Source organism: Eptesicus fuscus, chromosome 18 (genome assembly GCF_027574615.1).
Source record: "Eptesicus fuscus isolate TK198812 chromosome 18, DD_ASM_mEF_20220401, whole genome shotgun sequence".
NCBI lineage: Eukaryota > Metazoa > Chordata > Mammalia > Chiroptera > Vespertilionidae > Eptesicus > Eptesicus fuscus.
In genome coordinates this window covers 40925342-40949921 of record NC_072490.1, presented here as the reverse complement: position 1 = coordinate 40949921, position 24580 = coordinate 40925342, and the positions used below count along the sequence as shown (strand labels likewise).

Below are 24580 nucleotides of genomic sequence, written 5' to 3'. Positions count from 1 at the left end.
GGTGGGGCGGCTGCACCTTGCACACGGTAGCAGTAGGCATCCCAGCGCTCCGACAGGTTCTTCCGGGTGCCCAGGCTGACGACGCCCACCTGACCAGCACCACAGTCTGCCTCAGGGAAAACGACGGGGTGGGCAGCTGAGCCGTTGGCCAGCCAGCCCACAAGGCACAGGTGGAAGCCCAGCTGTAGAGGTAGAGGGGGATATTGAGACCCAAGGCCTAACCCAAGGGGCTCCCACAGGCTTGGCTCCATGCTCCTGGGCCCCACGCACCTGCTGGGCAGCCGAGAGCTGAGGAAGAGAAGCAAGGACAGCTCCCTGGGCCCCACATGCTGCCTCAGCCTCAGAGAAGTTCAGACCATAAGAGCCGCTGGTGGCCTGGAGGTGGAAGACACCAGCCCGTTTCTCTGCAGGAGGGAGGGATGCAGTCAGCTGGGGCCCTGAGGGAAGAAACAGGCACAGGAGCAGGCAGGGAAGCTCACCCTGGAAGTGCAGGTCCGTGCACACGGCATCCACGTGACATGGCGGGGGCTGGCCCAGGCAGCGGTCCACGGGTGGCTCGGGCTCCTCCAGACACTGCAGTCCATCACCCACATAACCGGCGTGGCACACACAGCGCCGTGTGTTCTGGGGCAGGAGAGCAGGCAGGTGCCCTTTAGGGACTGGGAACCCTCTGGGACCTCCTCACCCAGCTGCTGGGCTCCCTGCCTGCTCACTGGGCCGGTACTCAGGCAGTCCGCGTGCTCGCTGCAGCCCCCTCGGTGGCTGTCTTCACAGGGGTTGCGGGCCCGGCAGCTCCAGCCATCACCCTCGTAGTCTGGCAGGCAGGCACAGGTGACCACTGTCCCTACCTGGCTGCAGTTGGCATGCTCACTGCAGCCACCACGCCCATCCTGGCACAGGTCCGGCACTGTGGGCAGGGAGAGAGTGACTGGACCAGGTGACAGGAGGGGAATGGGCCTCCCACCTCATGGCCCCTCCCGCCTGCTCACCTGTACACGTGCGGCCATCCCCTTCGTAGCCCAGGCTGCATTCGCAGCTGTTGCCTGCACGGCATACTGCCTGGGGTGCACAGGGTGGGGCGCACACAGGCTGCAGCTCTGTCCCCAGGGCACACCCCGCATGTCAAGGTGAGTAGCTGCCCTCCTGGGTGCCCCAGCTCCTCCCACCCACCCTCAGCGCATCCACCTGAGTGTGCAGTTGGGGCATGCACTGGTGTGGGCACAAGCACAGGGTCACTCACCCAGCTGCACTTCACAGAGTGGCCCGGTCCAGCCCTCATCACAGAAGCAGGAGCCAGAGCCCCCAAGGCCCTCATCACAGTGTCCATGAGGGGTACAGCGACAGGCTGCAGAAAGGGAGAAGCAGGAGGATGGAGTTGGCACGTGGGCCAAGGGAGTCGGGGCAGGGCAGGGTGGGGCAGGACAGCCCACCTTGGCAGTGGGGCCCAAAGGCCCCTGGGGCGCAGAGCTCACAGGCTGTCCCAGCAAACCCCGAATGGCACCTGCATTGCCCGCTGCCGCTCATGCCGTCCATGCACACGCCATGGTCACTACAGGGGTGGCTGGCACCCCCAGGGCAAGCTAGGGGATGGAGTAGGAGAAGTGAAGTGGGGTCAGGGACTCTCCTCAGGACTGCCCTTGTGCCCACAGGCAGCCCCAGCCCGGTCACACCGTCCATCCTCCACCCCGTGGCAGCCCAGGCTCTTCCAGATGCAGCAACCCACCCAAGTCCCCCTGCTGCTGAGAACAATCCAGGGGCCCCAGGACACCCCACCGGGTCCTTTACCATCTACACTCCCCTCCCACCTCTTGGAGCATTCTTTCCTAGTAAAATCCACTCACCACCCCCAGCCCGAGCACCCCAACACCTCTCAGAAAGAATGGGCCAATCAGCAGTGTCTGCCACCTCGGGGTGCTCACCGCGGCACTCGCTGCCGTAGTGACCAGAGCAGCAGCTGGGCTTCCAGGTGGTGGTGACACAGTTGCGGTGGCAGCCCCTGGCCAGACGCTGGGGCTGGCCCCAGAGGTTGCGCAGTGCAAAGGAGCGCAGGGCAGGGGACGTCCAGAGCTTGGAGAAGTAGCGCAGACAGGCCTGGGGGCTTCCCTGAGCCAAGAGGAGTCAGGCTGCAAACAGCCTGAACCTGGAGGACCTGGGACCTACCCAACCCCCACTCAGCTCCCAGCCCCTCACCTGCTCCTGTGAGCCCTCGGGGCATGGCGGTTCCTGCCCGCAGACGCTGCAAATCTTCTAGAAGGAATGGAGGCCAATACAGCAAGGTCAGACGGATGAACAGTAGAGGTGGGCGTGGGCCCTTGCCTGTCTACCTCTGGCCTTCCTTACCAGCCACAGGGGCCGAGTCTCAAAGCGGTCACAGCGGGCTCCAAGGCCAGGTGGTTCCAGCAGCTGGTCAATGCCATAGGCCACGCCACCTTCAAAGGGCAGGTGCCGCTGCACAATTCGGGCACCATCCTCACCCACCATGAGCTCACCCTGCAGGTAGAGGGGGTGGGGTACGTGGGGGTCACAGATGCACAGCAGCCCAGCCCCCAATACCAGGGCCCCTGCCTCCTTCCCTCACTCCAGCCATCTCCCCAGACTCACCGGCCGAGCCCGGCTGCACGAGAAGGAAATGGGGTTCCCGTACAAGGTGCGAAGTGGGCCCAGGTTGGGCAGGTCAGACGCCGAGGCCTGAGCAGATGAGGCCATGATTGGAGTTGGGCGGGCAGGCTGGGTGGCAGTTAGTGAGGACCAAGGTGGGGGGTGCACCCACCCGTGTGTTACGGATCACATGGCCCAGAAGAATGGCTGCCAGCTTGTCTCGGTGGTCCTCGTGGTACAGCCAGGCCCGGCGGTCGGGCGGCAGGGCTCGCAGGGCAGAGTCTGTGGGCCACAGCATTGTGAAGGGCCTATTGGACTCATCTCGAAGTAGCGGCAGGAGACCAGCCACCTGGCGGGGAGGACGAGGTGTGCAGTCACGGCCTAGTCAGACTGGTGGGTGGAGGCAGGGGGCTGGGCCACAGAGACCCAGGCAGCCTTCCCACCAGCCACACTCCTCTGTAGCCATCCCAGGCAGGTATGGGAACATACAAGGGATAAACTTGCACACACACTGACTACTGTCAGGTACGTGGGCACAGAGCCAGCGCATCCTTGTGCTCACACTGGGAAGCCCACCCACACAAACATGGCCTGAACACACAGACGTGCTCACTCACACAGGGGACAGGTCTGTACACAGGTGGGTGTGCACACACCAGCAGGCTCACACACGGGAGCATACCGTCACAAGGCTGCTGAAAATCTTGTAACCGAAGCTGTCCGCAGCGGCGGTGACATTTCTCTAGGGAAAAGCGCGGGTGAGCGGTGAGTTCAGGTGGGGAGGGAGGAGGGATCCCACGCCCCCAGCCACCTGCCTTCCAGGTCATACCCGCAGGACCGGGGCCTCCTCAGGCTCCCAGTGTAGCACGTCCGGCGGCAGCAGGACACGGTCAATGAAGTGCAAGACGCCGTCCACCGCCTGGTCACTGCTCACCACTCGTGCGAAGTCATTGATGTATATGTTGCCCTAGGGCCGAGGCCGAAGCTGAATGAAGGCGATTGGTGGCTCAAGAGCCGTGGGTGGGGCCTGAGGCAGGGACCAAGCCTTGGTTGGGCAAATCTTGAGGCAGGTGGGCGGGGTCAACACAGAAGGCGGTCTCACCTCTCAGGGAAACAGCAGGGGGCACAGGCGGGATGGGGAGCGGGGACCCACCCAGGGCTGGGAAGTATTGGGCCCCAGATCAGGCCCATGGTCGTGGGCAGGGTCCAGGGCGGAACTCTGAGCCCGCTCCAGCCCAGGGGAAGTGAGAGGGTCTTAAACGTATGGGGACCGGGAGCTCAAAAGCAGGGGAGTCCTGGGTCTGCGTCAGCTCGGGTCCGGGTGGGGCCTGGCTCACCTCCTTCTCGCTGAAGCGAAGCGGGTGCCCTGAGAGCGTGGTGACATAGCCTTCCTCTAGCAGATCGGGGCCCCGCAGCTGCCGGCAGCCCACCACATGGTAGCGAAACACCAGCTGGCGATGGGCTCTAATCCGGGCCAGTACATCCTGGAGTAGGAATCTTAAGGGTAAAGGGGGGGCCCTGACTGCGGCCTTTGCCCACACAATACCCGTCCCTCCAGCTTTGCCCCTGGGAGCTGTTACCTGCGACAGGTTGGTCATTAGATCCGCACGCGGCACGAAGACTGTGAAAGGCCCGTTGCCCTTGATTTCGGGGTAATTCTGGGGGAGGAGGGGAGACAGCTGGAGTGGAAGAGGGGCAGCCGAGGACCAACTCGGGGCCTCCATGAATCCTCCGGGAAAGACTTGGATTCTGAGAGACCAGACCAGCCAACCCCCTGAGCAAATGAGATCACCAAGACCCAGACAGGCGGGGCCTGGAGGTCAGAGCGTCCAGGCAGGGCAGAGGAAGTGGAGGCAGCCGGTTACTCACCAAAAGGTTGAAGTTGAAGAAAGAGGCGTGCCTGTCGCGAATGAGTTCCTGGGGGGGGAGCAGGGGAGGCGAGGACCAGCTCAGATTTGGGACGGCCCCCACTTAGGGCCCGATGCCTGTCCTAGCACCTACAGCCCAAGGTCTGGCCAAGACAGAGGTGAGGACAGGAAAGCCAGGGGGTCTGAGCTAGGGGCAGGATTAGTTTCATGGACCATCGGCCCAGTGGAGTCAGGCTCAGGGTCATGGTCGGGGCCAGGATCAGGATCAAATCATGGGTCAGACCCAAGCGGACATAACCAAGGCTGGGTCAGGAGTCTGACTTGGGCATCATTACCAGGCTGATGCTGCCACGGCAGGTGAAGCCATCACCCACGGTGTGGGCTGGGTCACAGGTGCACGTCCTCTGACCGTCTCCTGTGCTTTTGCACACGGCATCGGAGCTGCAGCCTCCATTATTCTGAGGCAAGGACAGGAGAGGGGCATCAGCAGCTCCCAGGACTGCTCTGCCCCAACCATCCCTGGGAAAGGAGCCAGAAAGATGCCTGTCCAACACCCCTGACCCCCCAAAGCCGTTTCCTACTGATCAGCCAGTTTTGAGCCTGTGGGGAGGTGGCTCACCCTTCAGAGGCCCTGAGAACCCTGCTGGGGACAAGGAGGGCTGGTTCCTGCCTGATCTCCTCCCCCTTGAAATGGGGTGGAGCTTGGGGCCTGACCTGGGAGCAGGGGTCCAGGAGCTCACACGTCCGGATGCCGTCCCCACTGTAACCCTCGCGGCAGCTGCAGGAGACCTGTCCCAAATCCTGATTCGGGGTGCTGCTGGGACCCAAGAGCAGGCCAGCACCCTGGACAGGAGTACCCCCCTCCCCAGCCCTGGTCAACCCCTACCCATGGAGGAATGGCACAGCCCCAGGGCCCAACACTGCTGTGCTGACCTGCTGAGGGCCTGTGGGAATACATTCTGCGTGCATGTGGCAGCCCCCATGGTGGATGAGACAGCTGTTAGCTTCTGGGGGAAGAGACACTGGGATGAGGGGGGCCTTAGGTGGCCCCTGCATTCATCTGGTCATTTGGGTGCTCATCCCCTACTCTCAGCAGCCCCAGGACCCACACCCCATGTGCCCCTCAGCCCTTCCTAGTCTGACTCAGATCACTGAAACCAGACCCCTGGTCCCACGTACACCCCGGTTGGGGATCCCAGCCTCACCCTGGCACAGCTCCCCATCGCCCGCGTAGCCATCCTGGCAGGTGCACGTCCGCTGCCCAGGCGCCACCTTGGTGCAGTTGGCGTGGGGGGAGCAGCCCCCGTGGTCATGAGCACAGGGGTCCACCTCTAGGTAGATGATCCCAAGGGGTTGTGAGGAACAGGCAAGGGGATGGAGTGGGGACAGGGGACGGCACGGGTGAAAGGAAAGGTCAGAGGGAGGCTAAGACCCAAGTGGGACAGGGAGAGACTGGGTCTAGAGGCGTGGAGAAGGCTCTGCGGGGAAAGCCCCCCACAAATGTCATGGGGAACTCGGGGCATCAGTGTGGCTGGACCTGAACAGTAGGTGCCATTGCCCGAGTACCCCGCGGCACAGACGCAGGCAGGGGCCGCCGCCGAGTCCTGCACGCAGCTGGGAGGGGTGACAGCAGTCAGCCGAGGCCCGCCCAGCCCCTGCCCTGCCCCCAGTCCCCCACCCACTGCCCACCTGCTCCAGGCCGAGCTCACTCACTTGGCATTAGGGTCACACTTCGTTGGGCAATGAGGGCCAGAGATTTCTGGGGAGTAGAAGGATGGGATGGTTCTGATCATTCCGACCCAGAAACTGCCTCCCAGGGTCACCTGCCTCCCCTCTGGGGCCACTCACTCTGGTCACAGCGTTGGCCCTGCCAGCCCACATTACAGACACAGCTTCCGTCCCCTCGCAGCCCCTCCTGGCACAGCCCGTGGGCACAGGCGCACACTGGGGGTGGACAAAGGAGGCCGGGGTTACCCGCTGCTTCTGTCCTGCCCCCGCTGCGGTGTCTCCATGACTGCTGTCTGCCCGCCCCAGTCCTCACCTCCAGTGCAGTTGGGCCCGTAGCGGCCCAGCTCACACATCTCACAGGCTGTTCCGTGGAAGCCCTCGTGGCAGCGGCACTCCCCACTGCCCAGAAGCCTGTCCTGGCACTGTCCGCGGCCCGAGCACACCCCACCCAGACCCCCCGGGCATGGCTCGCACAGGGTGCCAAAGAAACCGGGGCAGCAGTCGGGCACCTGCGGGGAGGGGTGCAAGGAGAGGCCCACACAGGCCAGGACAGACATCAAGGAGAAGCAAAATGCTGGGAGCGGGGAGGGCATCTTGGGACCACAAAGCCACAGAACAAAGCAAGCTGGATCCGGGGAAAGGGAGACCATCGGCAACCCTCCCCGTGGCAGGGCTGTGCCAGTCCCACAGCGAGGCAGAGCTGGACCCAGTTGCTGCCCCTGGGGCTTGGCTGATGGTGTTCACTCTGGGCCTTTGTCCTCCTCCCCTCCCCCTTCCCCTCCCTGGGGGCATGGCCACAGGAACAAACACTGGCCCCTCTGGCCTCAGACCTGTCTCTTCCCCTTTTTCTGGGCCCTTGCTTCACTGGCCTTGCCTAGTCCCAGCCCTGCTTCTGCCCCTGAAATCTAACCTGGGACCTCCCCTGGGCCCCCACTTCATTCTGGTCAAAGATATGGGTGTGAAGGTTCAGGGCAAACCTGGATCCTCTTGGCACACGTGTAAGAACAGCCCCGGGAGAAGGAATAGCCAGATCGGTAGACGCAGCTCTTCTTGGGAGTGTCCTGCAAATGGGAGCAGGCAGGAGGGCTCAGCCGGTGGCTTGGGTAGGGCAGGACTGGGACTGGGGAGACAGACAGAGGGACCACAGGTATCCGTGGGTAAGGCATGAGCAGGAGAGCAGAAGGGGCAGCTAGATGAGACACACAGACCGGCTGAGAAGAGGGCGGGCAGGACCCAGGCCTGGGCCACAGGTCACAGGCCTCCGGGTGCAAGTCTGAGTGAGGCCTGCTCTGGGCAGACCTGGGCCCAGGCCTCCTGGCCTCTACCAGGGAGTGGAGAGGCCACGCCCTCCCAGTGCCCCACACCTGGGTGAGCAGAGCTGGGGGCAGTGAGAGCAGGCGAGGCGGGGATGGGAAGCGCCAGTCCAGCCTCACCTCCAGCTGGAAGCCCTGGGTGCAGCGGAATTTCCGGGAGCAGTTTACACATTTCTCCTGTGGGGAGGGAGGGGGTTGCAGAGCGTCAGGTGGTCCCTGGGAGGAGGCCCCAAACCCATCTTCCTTCCGACAGGCTGACAGCTCTCCTATCCCCGACCAAGGGCCCTGCCCGCCAGCCCGCACCGCCCCTGGCCCGCGTCTCACCCTCAGGGCCTCGGCATGGCTATGCAGGCAGCGGCTCGAGTCCACCGTCAGGACGCCCGACAGGCCGAAGAGCGAGCGGCCAGGAGCCTCCAGCACCGGGCCTTCCAGCGGCACGTGGTTCACCTCAGGCTGGGAAGTGGGGCAGGAGGCTCAGCCCGGCCCAGCCCACCCTCACCCCCGGGCTGGGCTGTCTCCACGAATGGGGGCTCCCAGGTGGAGGAACTCCAAAGAGAAGGGGCCTCGTGGTCAGGTCTCCTTGTCCCCACAAACCTGGCCGCTGTGGTTGTAGAAGACAAGCCAGTGAGCGGGGCCCAGGAGGGAGTTGCGGTGCCCCCCCCTCCGCAGGGCTTCCGAGGAGAGCGCCTCCCCCAGGACCACGTGGTGTCGCACCGTGTCTGCATCCTGAGGGAAGGAGAAGCTCAGGGACTCCCGGGGCTGGCGACCCAGGGCCCTGGGCGGGGCATTCCACCCACCGTGCCCCTTTGCCCCCCTCCCCCACCTCCGTCCCAGTGACCTCACCAGGCTGCTGTGGTTGCCCTGGGCCTCCAGAGAGTGATTTGTGGGCACGAAGATGGTGTAGGCGGTGGCGGCCTCAATCTGGGGCACCAGACTGTGGTGCTAGGGACAGGGGTCAGGGTCAGGGAATGGCATAATCGCATCATCACCCTCAGTCCTGCCCCTGGGGGCCGGCCGGCCAGCCCCCTCCGCACCTGGAGAAGGGCACCCCTGACCGTGAACTCCCCCTCTCCTCTCGCCCTCACCTGCAGCAGCTCCCGGAAGAGGCGGAAGGCAGGCACTGAGTCCAGTTGCTGCAGCAGGCTCTGCCCCGCCGGCACGTCCTTCCTGGGAGGCAGTAGGACCTGTGACAGAGCATGGGGGTTGGTTAGCATGTCACTGCCTCTCGGCCTGCCCGGGCGGCCCGAGCACACTCCCCTCCACCATACCTGGCTGAGGACATGCAGGACACCGTTGGTGGCAAGGAGGTCAGCCACGTCCAAGCTGGCATTCTGCACCCAGACTCTCTGGAAAGCAGCAGGCAGAGCTCAGCCACAGTGGACACAGGCAGACACGCAAGAGTGGGTGTAGCCCCAACAGAGAGGCTGCTGGGCACACAGGCACCCACAGGTGGCCCTCAGCCTGGTCCAGACACCCTCAGACTCAGGAGTAACCAGATGGGCACACGGACCCTCAGCAGGGCCCATGCATGAAAGGGTGGTGTGTACACGAAGATGGACAGACAACCCCTGACAAGGCAGTCACTGCTGGGCCAAACACTCCCCAGCCCAGCAGCAAAAGTGTCCCTGGCACACCCTCCGAGCCTAGCCCTGGGCAGGGCGAGGGGACCCCAACCTCATCCCCTGGAGTTCCTGGTCCAGGAAGCCTGCAGTCACCCAAGTTCCCTCCCATGCCCTGCACCGTCCCCCCTTCTGCCCAGAGTTCACCACGTACCCCACTGACGTTGTGAATCTCCCAGCGTGTGGTGGGGCTCAGGGTGGCCACCTGCTGCCCGCCCAGCCGGGCCAGCTCCTCCTCAGAGAGGGCCCCCTGGAGAAAATGGGCCCTGAGGGGACAGTTGGGGGGGCCATGGGACAGATTAGTGTAACCTGCAGAGACCTCTGGGACTGGGCTCTACCCAGGGGTGGACACATGCCAGGCAGAGAACCTCAGGAGGAGCTGGGTCTCACACAGAAGCCCCCTCCCAGGGCCCGACCCTGGCTGCCCACCTGACCAGTTGTGGCAACATCCTAGGCTGCAGCCAGAATGCCTGGTCCTCAGGGCTCAGCCTGTGGATGGCAGACTCAGAGGGCACCAGGGCTGTGACTCGGCTGTCGGCAGGAAGCGTGATGCCAGCTCTCTGTGCGTGCCGTGTGCAGAGGGACGGGAGGCGGGTGAAGGCAGCCCCCACCCTGAGATCGCCTGCTCCCAGCCTCCAGGCCTGCCCCCCTGCCCCCCGCTATGGAGATGTTATGTGGCACCCATGTCCAGGAGGCCTCCTGGATTGGAGCCCAACCCAGCATTCTGCCCTGTCCTACCTTGATCCACTGGTAGAAGACAGAGAAGTGGGCATTTGCCTCCAACTCCTAGGGGAGGGAAAGAGCTGAGGCCATGGGCTTAGGGACAAACCCCAGCCTCCCCCCGCCCCCCAGGGACCTTAGCACTGCCCCTTCCCACCTGAGGTGCATGAGAGGGCCCCTCCCCCGGCACAGGGAACCACTCACCCGGAAGATGTCTCCGTAGCAACCAAAGCCATCACCCCCATAGCCAGGGGGGCATTTGCAGACCCGCTGGCCTCCCCCGACTGCCTGGCAGGTGGCCTGGGGTGGGGCACAGAAACATGGCCCTCCATTTAGCACCCATGTGGCAAGCTGGACAGCACCCACCCTCCATCTCTCTGTCCACGCTTGTCACCCATTCTCCTACCATCTGCCTTTCCAACCACTTGTCCCTATCAGTTGCCTCTCCCGCCGCCCGGCTGCATTGCTCCTGATGTGCCTGGCCGCTCAGATCACAGTGCATCTGACATCACCCCCCGGCAGGACAGATGAGCCATGGAAGCCCAGGTCTGGGGAGGCCCAGGAGGCCCTGTACCCTCAGGAAAGGAGCCAGCTGGCCGAAGGCGGTGGCCTCAGAGCGAGCGAGATAGGGGACAGCCAGGGGCTCAGAGTGACCATGAGAGGAGTGTGGAGGGCGGGCAGTGAGGGTCAGGGCAGAGAGCCGGCTAGGCAAAGGCTGGGCCGAAATAAAAAGTGAAAGCTCTATCCTGTGGGCAAGAGGGTGACACCGTTTGGATTTGGGGTTTAGAAAGATGTCGGTTCTGACCAGAGACAGGGGACACCCAGAGAGTTGCAGCCGAGGCCCACCCCGGAGACACCCCCCAGGCTCCATGCCTTCTCACCAGGTCATGGCAGCCACCGTTGCCTGCCCTGCAGGGGTCGATAGGGCTGCACGAGTAGCCGTCCCCGGCAAAGCCCAGCTTGCAGGTGCACCGGCTCTGGGGAGGGGAGCAGAGGGCCTCATCTCACCAGGAGCACCCCCTCTGCTCCTCCAGGAGGTCTGGAGCTTCTCCCAGCCCCACCTTGGAGAGCTGCGCTCCAGACGGGGAGACTGAGGCCTGGAGGGGAGGCTGGCTCGCGGATGAGTTCGGTAGTGATGGCATCGGCAGGGAAGTAGCCGTGGAGAGCCTGGACCCTGCCAGGACTGTTGGGGTCAGTGGTATGGGGTGAGTGGGCTGGTGTTTGCCCAGGGCAGCCCCAGGGATGGCAACTCGATCCCACCTCCAGCCCTGCTCCCCTGCTCAGCAGCTCCGATCCTTCCCACTGTCCTCCAGTGGGCTTGTCCTCACTGCGGGTGACTGACTGGCGAGACTCCCCCGATCTCAGTTGCCCTTGTTTGCATCTCAGCCTCATTCCAGCCCTCAGGGCTGAACTTTAAAGCCCCTGGTGGAGTTTGGAGCTCCAGTGCCCATGCGCATCTGAGCTCTCACTGCGAAGGCCCCTGGGCTGGTGGCGCAGGCCGTGGTGGGGTGGGAGGGCAGGGAGTCCAGGGGCCTGCACAGGCCTGGGCCATGAAGAGGCTGATCCTGAAGCAGCCAGGCCTGGCCTCCCCGTTGGCGTATTAGATACTCTTAAACGCCAGTTCGTCCTCGAGCGTATCAGCCTGAAATGCCTCACCTGGAAGGCTCCTGGTTCTGAGACCCTGTGACGAGTCTGAGATTGCCGTGCCCGTGAGTGTGAAGATTTGGGGATGTCACTTCCTGCTTTGTTCAACATCAAATTCCTACATCTAGAACAGGAACTAGCATGAACAGGCACTGGCAACACGTGGGAAACCAATGAGTGAATGAATGGACGGACTGCCAGGGACGCTGGCCCAGCGCCCAGTTAGAGCAGCGAACTCACTGATTTGGTGCTAAGAGTTCTTTATCCCTGAGAGACGGGAATCACAGCCTCTGATTTGGAAAAAACGCTGCCTAGACTGGCCCTGGAATGCGCTTTCCATTAAACTCCGGGAGCCGTGCCCGGCCTGCGTGGTGCCGTTGGTTGAACATGGTGCCATGCACCAGGAAGCCACACGTTTGTTTCCCGGTTGGGGCACATGCCCGGGGTTGTGGGCTCGATCCCCAGTAGGGGGCGTGCAGGAGGGAGCCGATGTTTCTCTCTCATCAATGCTTCTCTCTCTCCCTCTCCCTTCCTGTCTCTGAAATCAATAAAAAACGTTTTGTTAAAAATCCATATGCTCTAACATTATAAAAAAACAACAACACAACCAAAAAACTCCCGGAGCCCTCTCATGGCTTCCAGCACCTGTCTGATGCTTCCAGATCGTACGACTCAGTACTTCAGAACTGGTTCTCATTTGTGTCTGAGATTGAAGACCCTGAGCTTCAGTTCTTGGAGTGGACATTCCTGGAGTCAGGGGGGGTATGGGGAGAGGAACGGATGTCCCCCACCCTGCTCTGCTGTCCCCAGGTCTGCTGTGCCTCACCTGCCCGGGTCCCACGTAGCTGCAGAGGGCGTCAGCGTGGCAGCCGCCTCGCGTGTCCAGCTCACACTCGTCAATGGCTACGCAGACACGGCCGTCCCCGCTCCAGCCTTTGTGGCATGTGCAGTTGTGGGTGCCCAGGGCCCCAGGGACACACTCGGCCTGTGAGAGCCACGGATCAATGAGTCAGGGCTACAGGGCAGAGGGCAGAGGGCAGGAGTCCCTCCTCCCGCCCCTGAAGCAGGACTCAGGGAGTGGACAAGGAGACTGACGTTCTCTGAGCAGCCTCCACGGTCAGGGCGGGAGCAGGGGTTGCTGGGTGCGCAGGAGAAGCCATCGCCCTCAAAGCCATCGAGACAGAGACACCTGGGGGAGGCGGGAGGGGCCTCCAGTGAACCTCTGGGCGAGGCTAGAGGCTGAGCAGTGAAGTCATGGGCGGGCAGAGAGGAAGCTCGAGCCCTCACCTGGCGATGCCCCCCTGGCTGACACAGCGGGCGTGCAGGTGGCAGTTCTGGGCCTGCTCCGTGGACCCACAGTTCCCGGTGGACTCGTTGCAGAAGCGCCCGCTGAAGCCTGGGGCACATGTGCCACTCTGACACACCCCTCCACTGCCTGGACGATTGTCACATAGACCATGGACACAGCCGCAATCTGTAGGGGGGGAGATGGGAGCAGGGAACCTGAGGCAGGGGCAGGGCGGGCTGGGAGCCAATGCAGTTGGGAGTGCTGGGAACGGGGCAGCACGCGGGCTCACCCAGTCAAAGGCGGGCAGAGGAAGTGAGAGGGGGCATTTGTTGCTTTCAGTCACCCCATTCGAGCTGCCCTGCCCCCAGGCCCCCACCCAGTTCTGTCTGACCGAAATCCTGGATGCTTTAGATCAAACCACGGTTCTCTTCCGGGCCTGGGTGGAGGAGACCTCGACTTCTGCTCCCAAACCCTCCCCCGCTCCTGGGGCTGACCCCTTCCTCCTGGGCTCTGTCCCCTTCCTGGGGTCCCCAGCCCCTTCCCAAGCCGAGCCCTTCTCCCCCGGGCAGGCAGGGGGCCAGGACCACCCACCTTCCTGGCACTGGTCTCCATGCTTGTTGGGGTTGGAGCAGATGTGGCAGGCGACGCCCTTGTAGTCTGGGAAGCAGAGGCAGGCCCCGTTGCCCAGGACGCCATCGCTGCACTGGCGGCAGGAGCAGGGCAGTCACGGGGAGGGGTCTCCACAGCTCCTCCCCCCAGCATACCTCCCCCTGCATCTTCCAGGTCACCGGTGCTGCCCGGAGCTGGCCCCTCAAGGGCACCGGGCCGGAGGCTTCACGGGTGACGCCTGCCCAACCCAGAGCCAGCGCCTCTGATCCTCCCCTGGCCGGGTGCAACGTAACCCCGATGTCACCAAGGGGCAAAAACAGCCTTTATGAAAGGAGATCTAAAAAGCTGCCAAGTGACTATTTCTAACCAAAGGAGTAAAATATGACTCAGCTTCCACACCTCGATGTGAGGAACCTGAGGCCACATCGAGGCAGGCTCGGCTCGGACACACAGCCAGTCCCGGCCGCCCTGGAGAAGTCCACCTCCCCCACATCTCAGCCTGGGGCAGGGGGACTCACGTTGCCTTTGCCATAGCAGGGGTTGGAGAAGCCCCCGGGACACTGCGCACAGTCAGGCCCAAAGAACCCTCTGCAGCAGTCAGGCTTCTGTAAGAGATGGAGCGAGTCTGCCCCATGCCACCCCCGCCGCCCAGCTGCTACTGCTCCCTGGTCCCTTCTCTAGAGCGAGGGGGTGCGGAGGCCCCTCGGGGACACCCCTCCCACCATGAGGACGGCACATCTCTGAGGAAGGCAGCCCGCTCGGCCCAGCTGGGGGCCCCCGGGAGAAGCGGGTGCCCGCCCAGGCTCACCTGGAAGGTCTGGTTGCAGTAGTGCGCGCAGCCCTTCTTCAGGATGTTGAGGCCAGAAGGGTCATGGGTGTAGACACACTCCTCAGGGGACATGTCCTGGGGGGGCCATGCAAAGCTGGTCAGCAGGTATGGGTGTTGGGCAGCCTTGGTCATGAGTCCTCAGTCCCCTGGGCCCAGCACTGCCCCCCTCGGCAGGGCTGAGGGGTGCTGAACCTTCAAGTCCAGCCTCACCTCCCGGCCACACTGCCCCACCCTGACCCCGGGCAGTTAGGGCTGGGCCAAGCTATGCTCACCAGCTTCACGCTGTTAGGGGGGCAGGTGCTACTGGTGTTCAGGGCGTGGCAGTCCACACAGGAGCCCTGGGCAGGGAATAGGGAGCGGGTAGAGCGGTTAGTCCTGGTTTATTTGTTCAGCATGCCCTGAGAAAGTGGCCTGGAGCCGAGAGCTGGGTCTGAGAAAGAGGCGACAGCAGGAGGGCCAGGAGCTGGTGTGGGGGCCGAGGGAAGACAAGAACCCAGGCCCTGCGGCAGGAAGGAGCTCGGTGTGAGTGAGTGCCGGGCCTGGGCAGGGAGGCTGCAGACGGGGCGGAAGATGCAAGAGAGGCCTCAAAGGGATGAACAGCAGCAGGGGATGTGGGCGAGTCCAGGCGGGTCTGTGGTCTGTGGCCGGGCCCTGAGCCACCATCAGCCCACCCTCGGGGGCGACCTCTACACAAGCAGCACTGGGTCTCAGCGAGGCCGGCTGTGCGGCGGGCACTCACCACCACGATCTTGTGCTGCTCCTGGCTGCAGTGCTTGGGCAGGATGGGCAGGATGGTTGGGGGCAGCAGGATGCCCTCCAGCATGTGGATCACGCCGTTGGCAGCCGGCACATCCACCCTCCGCAGCGGGACGCCCGCAGGTCCCAGCAGGATGCGCCCCTGTGGCAGAGCCCAGTGTGCGATGCATCCAGCCCAGCAGGCTCGGCCCCGCCCCGGCCTCCGCCCCACCTCCCTGCTGTCCTTCCTCCCTTCTCCTGGGCAATGCTCCCTGCTCTGGCAACACTGCTCCAGCCTCAGTGCCCTGACCACGTGGTTTCTGCCAGGGAGCACCCCACCCATGTGCTCTCCCTCCTCCTCCTTGGAGCCCTCCCAGCCTGTCAGGCGCCGGGAGAAGGATTTGACCTGTGCTGCCTCCCGTATGACCTCCACCGGGGCCTGCTGGCCACAGGCTTGGAGCATGAAGGCAGGTCTGAAAGAGGCCGAATGGCCACTCATCACCAGCCCCCTTCCTTCGTTCCCGGTGCTCCTGATCTCACCTCCTCAGAGATGTTCACAGCCAGGACCTGGTTTGCCATGGTGAGGACGCGACCCTTGGAGATGAGTTTCTCAACCGTCAGCTGGGGCAGAGGAGAGGGTGGCCTTAGGCTGGGCACGAGCCACACACCTTGGGGCCACCCCTGGTCCCTCCAGGTGACCACACTCTGTGGTAGAGCAGTCCAGATGGGCAAGGAAAGGAGAAGGGCCCCTGGGAAGGCCGGAGCCCACAGACAAACCCCCGACAGGCCAGCCCCGGGTGCAAGCTGGCCACCCTCTGGGAGGAAGACCCTCACCTGGCCATGGTTGTAGATGTGGTACCTCACCAGCTCCTGCAGTTTGGAGAGACCCTGGCAAGGGACAGAGGGCTTGGCTGCTGGAGGCCTGGTAGGGGAGAGGGAAGCCCTCCTGCCCCCCGTGTCCCCGGCCCCTTCTTTCCGCCTAGCTTACCGCTGTGAAGAGGTAGATCAGGCGGCCGTCACGCAAGCTGTCCACAGCCTCGTTGCTTGGGGCAAAGACTGTGAAGGGCCCGGGCCCGTCCAGGATGGAGGGCAGCCCACAGTTCTGTGGTGGGGGAAGGGAGACTCAGGCAAGCTCTGTGGCCAGCCCCCACCTCTGAGCCCTGCCTGGGAACTCCACCAGGAATAAGTGGTAGGCATCAACAGTGGGTCCTGCACAACCTCCGGATGGGACAAGCAAGAGCTAGGATGAGGGCATGGGCAAAGGCCTGTGCCACTGCAGAACCTCAGGTCACTGTGGGGCAGATTCCGGGTAATAAGGGATCCTGGCCCAAAAGGTCAGATAGACTAGGACCTTTCCCCTGAACTTACCTCTAGGATGGTTTCAAACCGGCTGAAGGCTTCAGTGGAGGCAAGGATCTGGCCAATGGTTTTCTGTAGGAAGGAACAAGCATTAGGGCCTCAGAGGGGTCATCAGTGAGGCTGCTTCAGCTCGAGGCAGCTCTAGCCCTGCCCGGAACCACCTCTCTAAATTCTGTGGGGGTCAGAGGTCACCCAGTGGCAAGGGTGGGGAGAGAGGAGACACTGGCTTACCTTGGGGTCAGTCGGGAGCGCTGGTGGGGGCTGCCACCGCAGGACAGTGACTACGTGGAAGACGCCGTTAGCTGCTGGGTAGTTGGCCTTGTGGACGGTGAATGTGTGCTGGGGCAGGTCTTTGTATTTGTAGGAGTATTTCTGCTGAGAAACGAGACCTCTGGCTTAGATTCCACATGCCAGCCCCCTGGCCTGACTGTCCCACCTCCACACCTTTGCTGGAGCCATGTCCCTGCACCTGCGGCTCCTCTGGTCCCCAGTCCCCCCTCCTTACCATGAAGCGGTTGAAAGTGACAGTGATCTCCTGCCCAGCCAGTGTCCACCACCTGCGTGTTTGCTGCTGGGCCCCTAAGTCCTCCAGTATGTGCTGCCCTGCGATGATGTGCTGTCTGCAGAGCTGCTGGGCATAGGACGCCTGTGGGCACGAGGGGATCGAGTGCCTAGGGGGCCTGGGGCAGGTGGTCCTCTTCATGCCACCCTGCTCGAGCTACAGAGGGGATAAATGCCTCCCAGGCCTCAGTGCCCCAGAGGGTAGAAGCCTGGGGCAGGGTCCAGGAAGGAGGCAAGGGCCGCAGCCAGCTCCTCAGTGGGGAGGGACTCACGTTCATGGTCCAGGAGATCCTGGAGGAGAGGGACGGCACCAGCACGGTGAATGGGCCCGATGTGGTGAGGATCTGCCGGCAGCCGTCATCTGGGGGACAGGAGAGGGTGCGTCAGAACGGGTCTGGGGAGACCCTAAGGCATCGGTCCTTGGTTTTGGAGAGCTGTGCTAGGGGGCACTGGATCCAGGTCTAGGGTAGATGTGCACCCCAGGGTCTGGGGGACTAGCTCCCACCTCCACCGTGCACCCTCCACAGACACTCTGCTTCCACAGCACTTGGGCCGTAAAGCAAGCTCTGTCGGCAGAGTCCGCCCTGCAGCAGAGCTGGCTCAGGGGCGAGGCCTCACACCTAGCATGGCGAGAGCGGTTCTCAGTCCCAGGACCCTTGTCACGCTGGCACTGGCCTTCTGCACCTCGTGGAGCAGGTGTCCGTAGCAGGCACGCCCATCCCCAACCTGGTCCTCCTTGCACACACAGCTAGGGGGCAGAGAACTGATTAGGGCGGAAGGTGGGTCCAGTCCCCATCTCTTGGCCCACCTCCACCTGTCGCCACAGGGCCTTGAGCTGAGGGTGCGCACCTCCCCTTGCCCAGCCCACCCTCTCTACCCTGCCTGGGTGCCCACCCCAAGGCCCCTGTGCCCACCTGGTCTTTCCATCAGGGGTCACCTGGCAGGTAGCTGACCGGTCACAGGAGAAGGGGGAACAGTAGGCAAAGCAGCCTGCAGAGGCATTGCCGTTGATGCTGACAAGGCCTGGCTTACACGTGCAGGAGGCCTGGGCAGGGCCAGGAGGGTGACATCGTGTCGGTGAGGACTGCTGGCATCTGCCACACCCACCGAGCTCTGCGTGGTCCCCAAAACCACCCTCCGAGAAGAGGGTGTCATTCTCTTCCCACTTCACAAATGGGGCAGCTGCGGCTCCCAGAGGCCCTTGATCTGCCCAGGGCCCCACGGCCAGTGTGCTGGGCGGGCGGAGGGGCTCACCTTGCCGGGCCCCTCGTACAGACACAAGGTGGAGTTGCTGGGGCAGCCACCATTGTTGGTGCTGCACGGGTCCTGGGGCAGACACACTGTCCCGTCGCCGTAGTAGTTCTCGGGGCAGCGGCACTGTGCCTGCCCGGTGGGGCTCACTGAGCACTGGGCCAGTGGGGAGCAGGGCGATGGCCGGCAGGGGTCAGGGGCTGCAGGGCAGAGAGAAAGCCCAAGTGTGCTTAGCTCCCAAGAGCCTGTCTCCTCCACAGCTTCCAGAGGGATGGCTCAAAGTGGGGGTGCGCAGGCTGACCCAGACTCTGGGGACAAGCCCCCTTCACCTCCCTCGGGGACAGATTGCTCGCGCTGGTTTAAAAGGACATCCGCCCGCTCACCCTGCCCCCGGGTCACAGACTTACCTTGGCATTCGCCGCCCTGCTGGGTGTAGGGAGGCAGGCACTTGCAGGCGGGGGCCTCTGCAGAGCACTGGGAGTTGCGGGGACAGTGCAGGGCCTGGCACTCGGGCACCTCTGAGTGGAGAGGGGAGAGTACTGCAGGGGCCGGAACCCCAGGTTGGAAAGGAACACAGGAGCAGAGGTGCTCTGCCCAAACTGCTGTGCGACTCTGGCCGCGCCCTGCCCTCTCTGAGCCTCAGCTGAGACCTCCCTCTCCCCCTGACCAGCTGTGTGCCTCTCCTACTTAGAAAGAAATCAGGGTGCAGAAAGAGTTCCTACTGAGGTTCAGGCTTCATCTGTCACCCAGCCGACCCCTCCTGTTCTGGCCGCCAAGGACCCGCTGCCCAGGCTGTCCCCGCAGCACAGCTCACCTTGGTCACAGTGGGGTCCAGTGTACCCAGCAAAGCACAGGCAGCTTCCATCCCCGAGTGGCCCATGTCTGCACACGCCATGCACACAGCTGCACACTGGGAAGAACGCCCAGGGACAGGTGGGACCCTAGCCTCACCCAGGGACACACAGGACATCGAGTCTCTGCATTTCCAGAATTCAGCCCAACAGGCACAACTTCGAGTGCAGAGCTGTGAGGGAGGACTACTGGGGTGGCAGGAGCCCAGGGAGGCACCTGGCCCAGGCTGCAGGCTCAGGGGGGCTTCAGAAGGCCCTCCAAGAGGCCCCCAAGAACCTGTGCAAGGGCTGGAGGTGTGATGAACCAGTGTGTGTCCCTAGAGGGGAAGCAAATGGCTGAGGGGCTGGGAGAGAGGCTGGTGGGGCTGGTTGTACAGCTGGGTCTCCTTCCAGAGCTCACCTGACTGACAGGCAGGCCCGAACCGGTTGGGGTCTCGGCATTCCTGGCAGGCGGAGCCACTGAAGCTTTCCTGGTGGAGGAGCACACCCAGTCAGCACGGCCCCTTCCCTGTCCCCCACCCCGCCTGCCCGACTCTTACCTGGCACACGCAGGTCCCATTCCTGTCTATGCCATCCAGGCAGGTGCCATGGCCGTTGCACGGGGTCTCTGCCCCTCCTGGGCACTCTGTGGACCCCCCCCCCCAATAATTCAGCTGTGGTCTAAGAACTCTAGATTCATCCCTAACCCCAGCAGCTCTTGGTGGACCCTCCCCAAGGCAGCCAGAGTCAGGCAGCCAGCTGTGTTGGCTCAGTAAGTGTCCGTTAAGTGAACAAGGTGGAGGGGAATGCAGGCAGATGCTGCAGATGGGGAGCCCAGGGCTGGGGTGTTAGGAACTAAGTGGGGACCCCCTGCTGTACCATAGCACTGAAACCCCCCAATACCATAGCACTGGGACCCCCCAATACCATAGCACTGAAACCCCCCAATACCATAGCACTGAAACCCCCCAATACCATAGCACTGGGACCCCCCAATACCATAGCACTGAAACCCCCCAATACCATAGCACTGGGACCCCCTAATACCATAGCACTGGGACCCCCCAATACCATAGCACTGGGACCCCCAATACCATAGCACTGGGACCCCCCAATACCATAGCACTGGGACCCCCAGTAGCCAGGGCAGCAGGCCTTCTGCACCACGTCCTTCCAGCACTCCACGCTGCAGCCGCTCATGGACACCAGAGAGCTCCCTAGCTGCACCTCGTAGCTGAGGATAAAGGATGGGCAGGGAGGTGGGCAGGGCAGTAGGTAGGACAGTAGGCAGGGCTCCCACCCTGCAGCCCCCACCCCAGCCTCCTGACATGTAGGTTGCAGTGTTCCTACTCCACCTCCCGTCTATGTGCCGGGCCCAGAGTGGAGCACAGGGCCTGGCACACAGTAGATACTCAGTGACCACCTGCCCCCACCTTTTTGTTTATTCTTCTATCTTCCCCACTGGAGGACCAACAAATGTGTAGGTGAGACCCTGCCAGGCCCGCCCGGCCCCTCCTGCCCTCCTGACACCCCACAGGATACCCCTAGAAGTGGACAAGGATGGGGTGGGGGTCCACACCGGCAGTCCTGTGATATCTTCTCCGGGAACTCACGAAGCCAGCCTGAGGGGCACACCCGCTTCTTGATGGCGGGGCACACGGTGCAGGGTATGTGAGTGACAAACTTGGTCTTCACATCGCAGCGTCTGGACCACACCTGGGCCACGGGTGGATTTGGAATGAGGGCCTGGACCCTGGACCAGTCCTGGCTCTGTCCTGACCAGGCAGGGCCTCGCATCTCTCTCCCGGCCTTGGTTTCCCACCTGCTTAGTGGGGATGCGACGAGGACAGGGAAGGCCCCGAGACACGGGGAAAGCTGCCTGTCACGCGCTGTGACTGCCACGTATGTCCTTACGGCCACAGCCACATACCTTTGCCCGGGGCCCTGCGAGCACGCCCAGAAGTCTGAGTCTATACTTCTGACACCAAGAGAATCCAGCCACTTGGTTCCACCTCAACCCATTCGGGTGAGGAAACTGAACCCACCGTGGGTGGCCCTTGCTCAGAGCCGCCCAGTGACAGCATGCAAATCAGGGATTAGAACCCGGACTCTCCACCCAGTGCTAAGTCTCACCTTTCATTTAAAAATAAATCAGTCAATGACGTGGCTGACACCGGGAGGGGAGACCTGTCTCCACTCGGCCCCGAGCATATCTGCACCTGTTGCCAAATGACCCTCCGCAAGCCCAAAGGACCCAGGAGCCTGCCCAGACCTGAGAGGCTGGCTCCATGGGCAGGCATGCGAGGGCATCTGTCATGTTCTGGGAGCCCTGACCCAGGGCCTGGCTCACAGCCCCACTGGCTGGACCCAGCAGTCCACAGTCAGTCCATCATCAGATGGGCACTGCTGGCGGTGAGGGAGCTGAGAGGAGCCAGGCTGCAGGCCCAGGCAACTTCCTGGAGGAGATGACAATTGAGGCAGGGCCTGAAGGAGCAGGAGACTTGGCCAAGGCCATCGAGGCTCAGTTTGTGTTTTAAAGGGCTCTCTGGCTGCTGCAAGGAACACAGAGGTGGGGGGGGGGGGGGGAAGAGGCTGTCCCCTGAGAGGGCCAAGAAAGCCCTGCAGCCCCGTTCACATCGCTCCTTCAAGTCCCTCCCTGGGCTGCCTCTACAGCAACTACGTCCCAACAGCCTACAGCACCGTCCCTCAGAGGGACGGGAGCACAACTCCTGGCTGTGAGTGGGAGAAGGGGCCACGGGAAGCTGTGCTTGGTGAAGGGGGCCTTGGGGCATGGCCTGGAAGGCTAAGATGTTTTCATCTAAAAAATGCTGACCACACTGGTCCAAAGAGCGCAGGCCATCTCCTTCCTAGAACACATTACAGATGTGGCCTCTCAGAGCGAGAAGAGAAGGGCCTTTTGCCGCTGAGATTTGCCCTTTTCCGCTCAAGCCTCTGCGGTCTGCAGAGGGAAGTTGCTGCGAGCGGCCTCAGGCCAAGCTGTGGGCCGGGAGTGCGGTCTCATTCCCCACCCCAGGCGGGTCTTTGCTGAGCCAGGGAGCAGCTAGGAAGTTGGGCAACTCTAGGGTCTGGCAGCTGCTGGCTCAGGGCAAAGGCTCAGCAGGCAGCGGGCTTCCCGGAGGGCCACCTGGACGGCTCGCTGGGCGCTGCTGCCACGGTGCTCACCACGGACCAGATCTGAGCGGAACATTGGCTGGCCCTGGAGGGGGGCTCCGGGCAATGGGAGCACACTGCCCTCACTCTCTGCCCAAATGGCAGGTGGGTTCGGGCACAGGAGGAGGCCAGAGCCCTGTGGGCTGGTGGACACTCATCACAGGACATCTCCTTCGTAAATCTGTGGGAAATCACACTCCTTCTGGGACCCCACAGGCAGGCACGCGGGTCCCCCTGCAAGGTAGCCTGGAAGGAGCATCAGCAGCCCCCGCCCCCAGTCTCACTGTCACTGCTGGTCCCGCTGGGCAGAGTGAGGCTGGATCACATCCAAGTGCTGACTCAGATTCCCTTTTTCCTGGGGGCACCTCAGGATCTGCCAGAGCCAGGCGGGTGCTGCCCTCCTCCCTGCCCAAATCCAGAACTAATTTTGCAATGTCTGCTTCCCAGAGACGCTGCTGGGGAAGTTAAGGAGACACGAGGTGTTGAGTCTATTGTGAGAATGTGGAAGAAATTCCCCCAAAGCGGGGGGTCCAGGGCTCAGAACTGAAGTCCCTCAGAGGAAGGGACCCCCAACCTGCTTCCCCTGCCCTGGATCAATGCCCCTCTGCCTTCAAACCCCGCTGGGGACCACAGGCCCCATTAGCACCAGCACACTCCTGGCACGGAGGTGCATGGTCACAGACTGCGGAAGGGACAGGTGCTAAGACTCCCCTCCCCCAGGAAGCCTGCCATGCCTCTCCTGCCTGAACGGCCTGTGTTCGAGGCAGGTCCTGCCGCTCACTGGCTGTGTGACCCAGAGGTTATCCCTTCCCCTCAGAGCCTCAGTTTCCTAATAATTCCTAATAGCGGGTCTCACACAACACGGGATGCTGGGAGGGCTGAGTGACTGACAGTGTGTGAGGCCAGCAATGCTGTGTCCCTGTCAACAGAACTCCTGGGCCCTCTTCCCTGGCCCAGCCTGGCCGAGCCCCAGCCCCGGAATGCAGGCTTAGAGGTGGTCAGAACCCTGGGTCTCCAACAAGGAAAAAGTCCCGTCGGAAGCCCCTTACTGACCCCTGATCCCAGAACATGAGGAGGTAGCAAGGCTTTGAAATCCCCTTGCATTGTACACATGGGGAAACCGAGGCAGGGAGGGAGCAGGACACCACCTGCAGGAACAGCTTGTAACCCTTGGCTCTTCCACCATCACCGTCACCTGTCCAGCCTCAGACCTGCCCGTCCCCATCCCTGACCTGGCCCTGAACCTGGTCCATTAGCTTGCCTCTTCCCGGAGGAACCACGAGGAGTACAAGAGAAAACGCCCAAAGGTGGCAGGGGCCTGGTTACCATCCTGATGCTGCCTGGCACTGGGATCCTGGTAAATCCTTCCTCTCTCCCAACCTCAGTCTGCCTGTTAGTGATACGGGGACAGAAGCAGCTGCCCCAAGACCAGATGAACTTGGCCTTGCAGGGGAGGGTCCCTCACCTGGAGGCAGGCCCCAGCCAGGTGCCTCTCTCCATACTTAAAGGCTCTTCCAGAAACTCCAGTTGGGGACAATGTCCCTGTTATGGGGCCTGGGGGGGGGGGGGGGCCTGCAGAGGGGCAGCCTGGAGGGTGGGATCATATGGGCCTGAGGGCCCCACACCACGACCCCTCTGCTGCTCCCACACGGCAGGCGGGGAGTTGCAGGTGGTGGCCTGGGGCACAGCCGAGCTGGACTGACCTGAACACCATCCTTGAGCTTTAGCTTCCTCAGGGGGAGAACAACAGGACCCACTGCCTAGGGGCGGGCAGAGTTTGAGGGGATAATACTGGGTGTGCCAGGGCTGTGTGCTCAGTAAACGGCAGTTACTAGGCGTGAGGGTGTTATCGGTAGCTGCCATTTACCCAGATAAACTGAGGTCAGTAGACCTATTCTGCCCCCGGGCACTCTTGGGGTTGGGACAGGCACACACACGCACAACACATACCCAGCACCCACACACATCTGTGCCACGCGAGCCTCTCGGTCAGCCCTGCGAGGGTTAGAAATCACATCTCTAATCTTCAGGCCAGGGACACAGAAATCAGGCCTCAGTCCAGGCTGGAGGGCAGGAACACAGGCCTGGCTCTGTGCCTCTCACCCTCAGGCTTGGAAGACCTAGGGACGGCTGCCCACACCATACCACACCACACGGCAGGCTGGCTGGGCACAGTTAGAGCAGAGCAGGCTGCCACCCCGAGCAACCACACACAGAGCTCAGCCTAAGGAGATGCTCAGGAAAGGTCACACATGTACCAGCTGCTCATGTGTTCCCAGACCTGTGCCCGACCTGTGTACACTCCCTCCCTGTTCCCACCACTGGCCAGCAGGGCCTGGGCACCTGCATAACCCCCTGCTACTGGCTCACACTCACCTTCTGCCCCCCGACGATGCGGGAGCCTGCTAGGCAGACGGCCAGGAGGCAGAGCAGGAGGAGGCCCCGGGGCCCTGCCAT

At 62.8% G+C, this 24580-nt stretch overlaps 1 protein-coding gene across 1 annotated transcript in view; it reads right to left on the bottom strand.

Moving 5' to 3' along the window:
• Positions 1 to 24580, bottom strand: part of STAB1 (stabilin 1) — a 25951-nt gene extending 1371 nt beyond the window's left edge. Inside the window, exons 1-63 of the mRNA XM_054708154.1 lie at positions 24500 to 24580; positions 23827 to 23883; positions 20532 to 20668; positions 20071 to 20186; positions 19513 to 19598; positions 19374 to 19443; positions 18937 to 19032; positions 18530 to 18640; positions 18126 to 18322; positions 17786 to 17916; positions 17492 to 17619; positions 17144 to 17232; positions 16816 to 16956; positions 16542 to 16682; positions 16320 to 16382; positions 15940 to 16053; positions 15786 to 15839; positions 15492 to 15572; positions 14956 to 15114; positions 14489 to 14554; positions 14196 to 14291; positions 13906 to 13992; positions 13370 to 13481; positions 12778 to 12964; positions 12586 to 12679; positions 12317 to 12475; positions 10728 to 10823; positions 10051 to 10146; positions 9865 to 9912; positions 9556 to 9686; positions 9281 to 9392; positions 8776 to 8853; positions 8593 to 8691; positions 8351 to 8449; positions 8102 to 8233; positions 7832 to 7960; positions 7628 to 7684; positions 7172 to 7255; positions 6508 to 6703; positions 6315 to 6410; positions 6180 to 6225; positions 6004 to 6080; positions 5672 to 5797; positions 5400 to 5473; positions 5181 to 5255; positions 4802 to 4924; positions 4468 to 4515; positions 4179 to 4256; positions 3936 to 4082; positions 3428 to 3565; positions 3281 to 3340; positions 2771 to 2947; positions 2602 to 2688; positions 2341 to 2490; positions 2191 to 2247; positions 1920 to 2103; positions 1431 to 1580; positions 1241 to 1345; positions 990 to 1097; positions 714 to 907; positions 480 to 624; positions 271 to 404; positions 17 to 182 (exon numbers count right to left, since the gene is read on the bottom strand). Coding sequence (XP_054564129.1) covers positions 17 to 182; positions 271 to 404; positions 480 to 624; positions 714 to 907; positions 990 to 1097; positions 1241 to 1345; positions 1431 to 1580; positions 1920 to 2103; positions 2191 to 2247; positions 2341 to 2490; positions 2602 to 2688; positions 2771 to 2947; positions 3281 to 3340; positions 3428 to 3565; positions 3936 to 4082; positions 4179 to 4256; positions 4468 to 4515; positions 4802 to 4924; positions 5181 to 5255; positions 5400 to 5473; positions 5672 to 5797; positions 6004 to 6080; positions 6180 to 6225; positions 6315 to 6410; positions 6508 to 6703; positions 7172 to 7255; positions 7628 to 7684; positions 7832 to 7960; positions 8102 to 8233; positions 8351 to 8449; positions 8593 to 8691; positions 8776 to 8853; positions 9281 to 9392; positions 9556 to 9686; positions 9865 to 9912; positions 10051 to 10146; positions 10728 to 10823; positions 12317 to 12475; positions 12586 to 12679; positions 12778 to 12964; positions 13370 to 13481; positions 13906 to 13992; positions 14196 to 14291; positions 14489 to 14554; positions 14956 to 15114; positions 15492 to 15572; positions 15786 to 15839; positions 15940 to 16053; positions 16320 to 16382; positions 16542 to 16682; positions 16816 to 16956; positions 17144 to 17232; positions 17492 to 17619; positions 17786 to 17916; positions 18126 to 18322; positions 18530 to 18640; positions 18937 to 19032; positions 19374 to 19443; positions 19513 to 19598; positions 20071 to 20186; positions 20532 to 20668; positions 23827 to 23883; positions 24500 to 24580 — 6955 coding nt within the window. The remainder of the gene's footprint in view (positions 1 to 16; positions 183 to 270; positions 405 to 479; positions 625 to 713; positions 908 to 989; positions 1098 to 1240; positions 1346 to 1430; positions 1581 to 1919; positions 2104 to 2190; positions 2248 to 2340; positions 2491 to 2601; positions 2689 to 2770; positions 2948 to 3280; positions 3341 to 3427; positions 3566 to 3935; positions 4083 to 4178; positions 4257 to 4467; positions 4516 to 4801; positions 4925 to 5180; positions 5256 to 5399; positions 5474 to 5671; positions 5798 to 6003; positions 6081 to 6179; positions 6226 to 6314; positions 6411 to 6507; positions 6704 to 7171; positions 7256 to 7627; positions 7685 to 7831; positions 7961 to 8101; positions 8234 to 8350; positions 8450 to 8592; positions 8692 to 8775; positions 8854 to 9280; positions 9393 to 9555; positions 9687 to 9864; positions 9913 to 10050; positions 10147 to 10727; positions 10824 to 12316; positions 12476 to 12585; positions 12680 to 12777; positions 12965 to 13369; positions 13482 to 13905; positions 13993 to 14195; positions 14292 to 14488; positions 14555 to 14955; positions 15115 to 15491; positions 15573 to 15785; positions 15840 to 15939; positions 16054 to 16319; positions 16383 to 16541; positions 16683 to 16815; positions 16957 to 17143; positions 17233 to 17491; positions 17620 to 17785; positions 17917 to 18125; positions 18323 to 18529; positions 18641 to 18936; positions 19033 to 19373; positions 19444 to 19512; positions 19599 to 20070; positions 20187 to 20531; positions 20669 to 23826; positions 23884 to 24499) is intronic.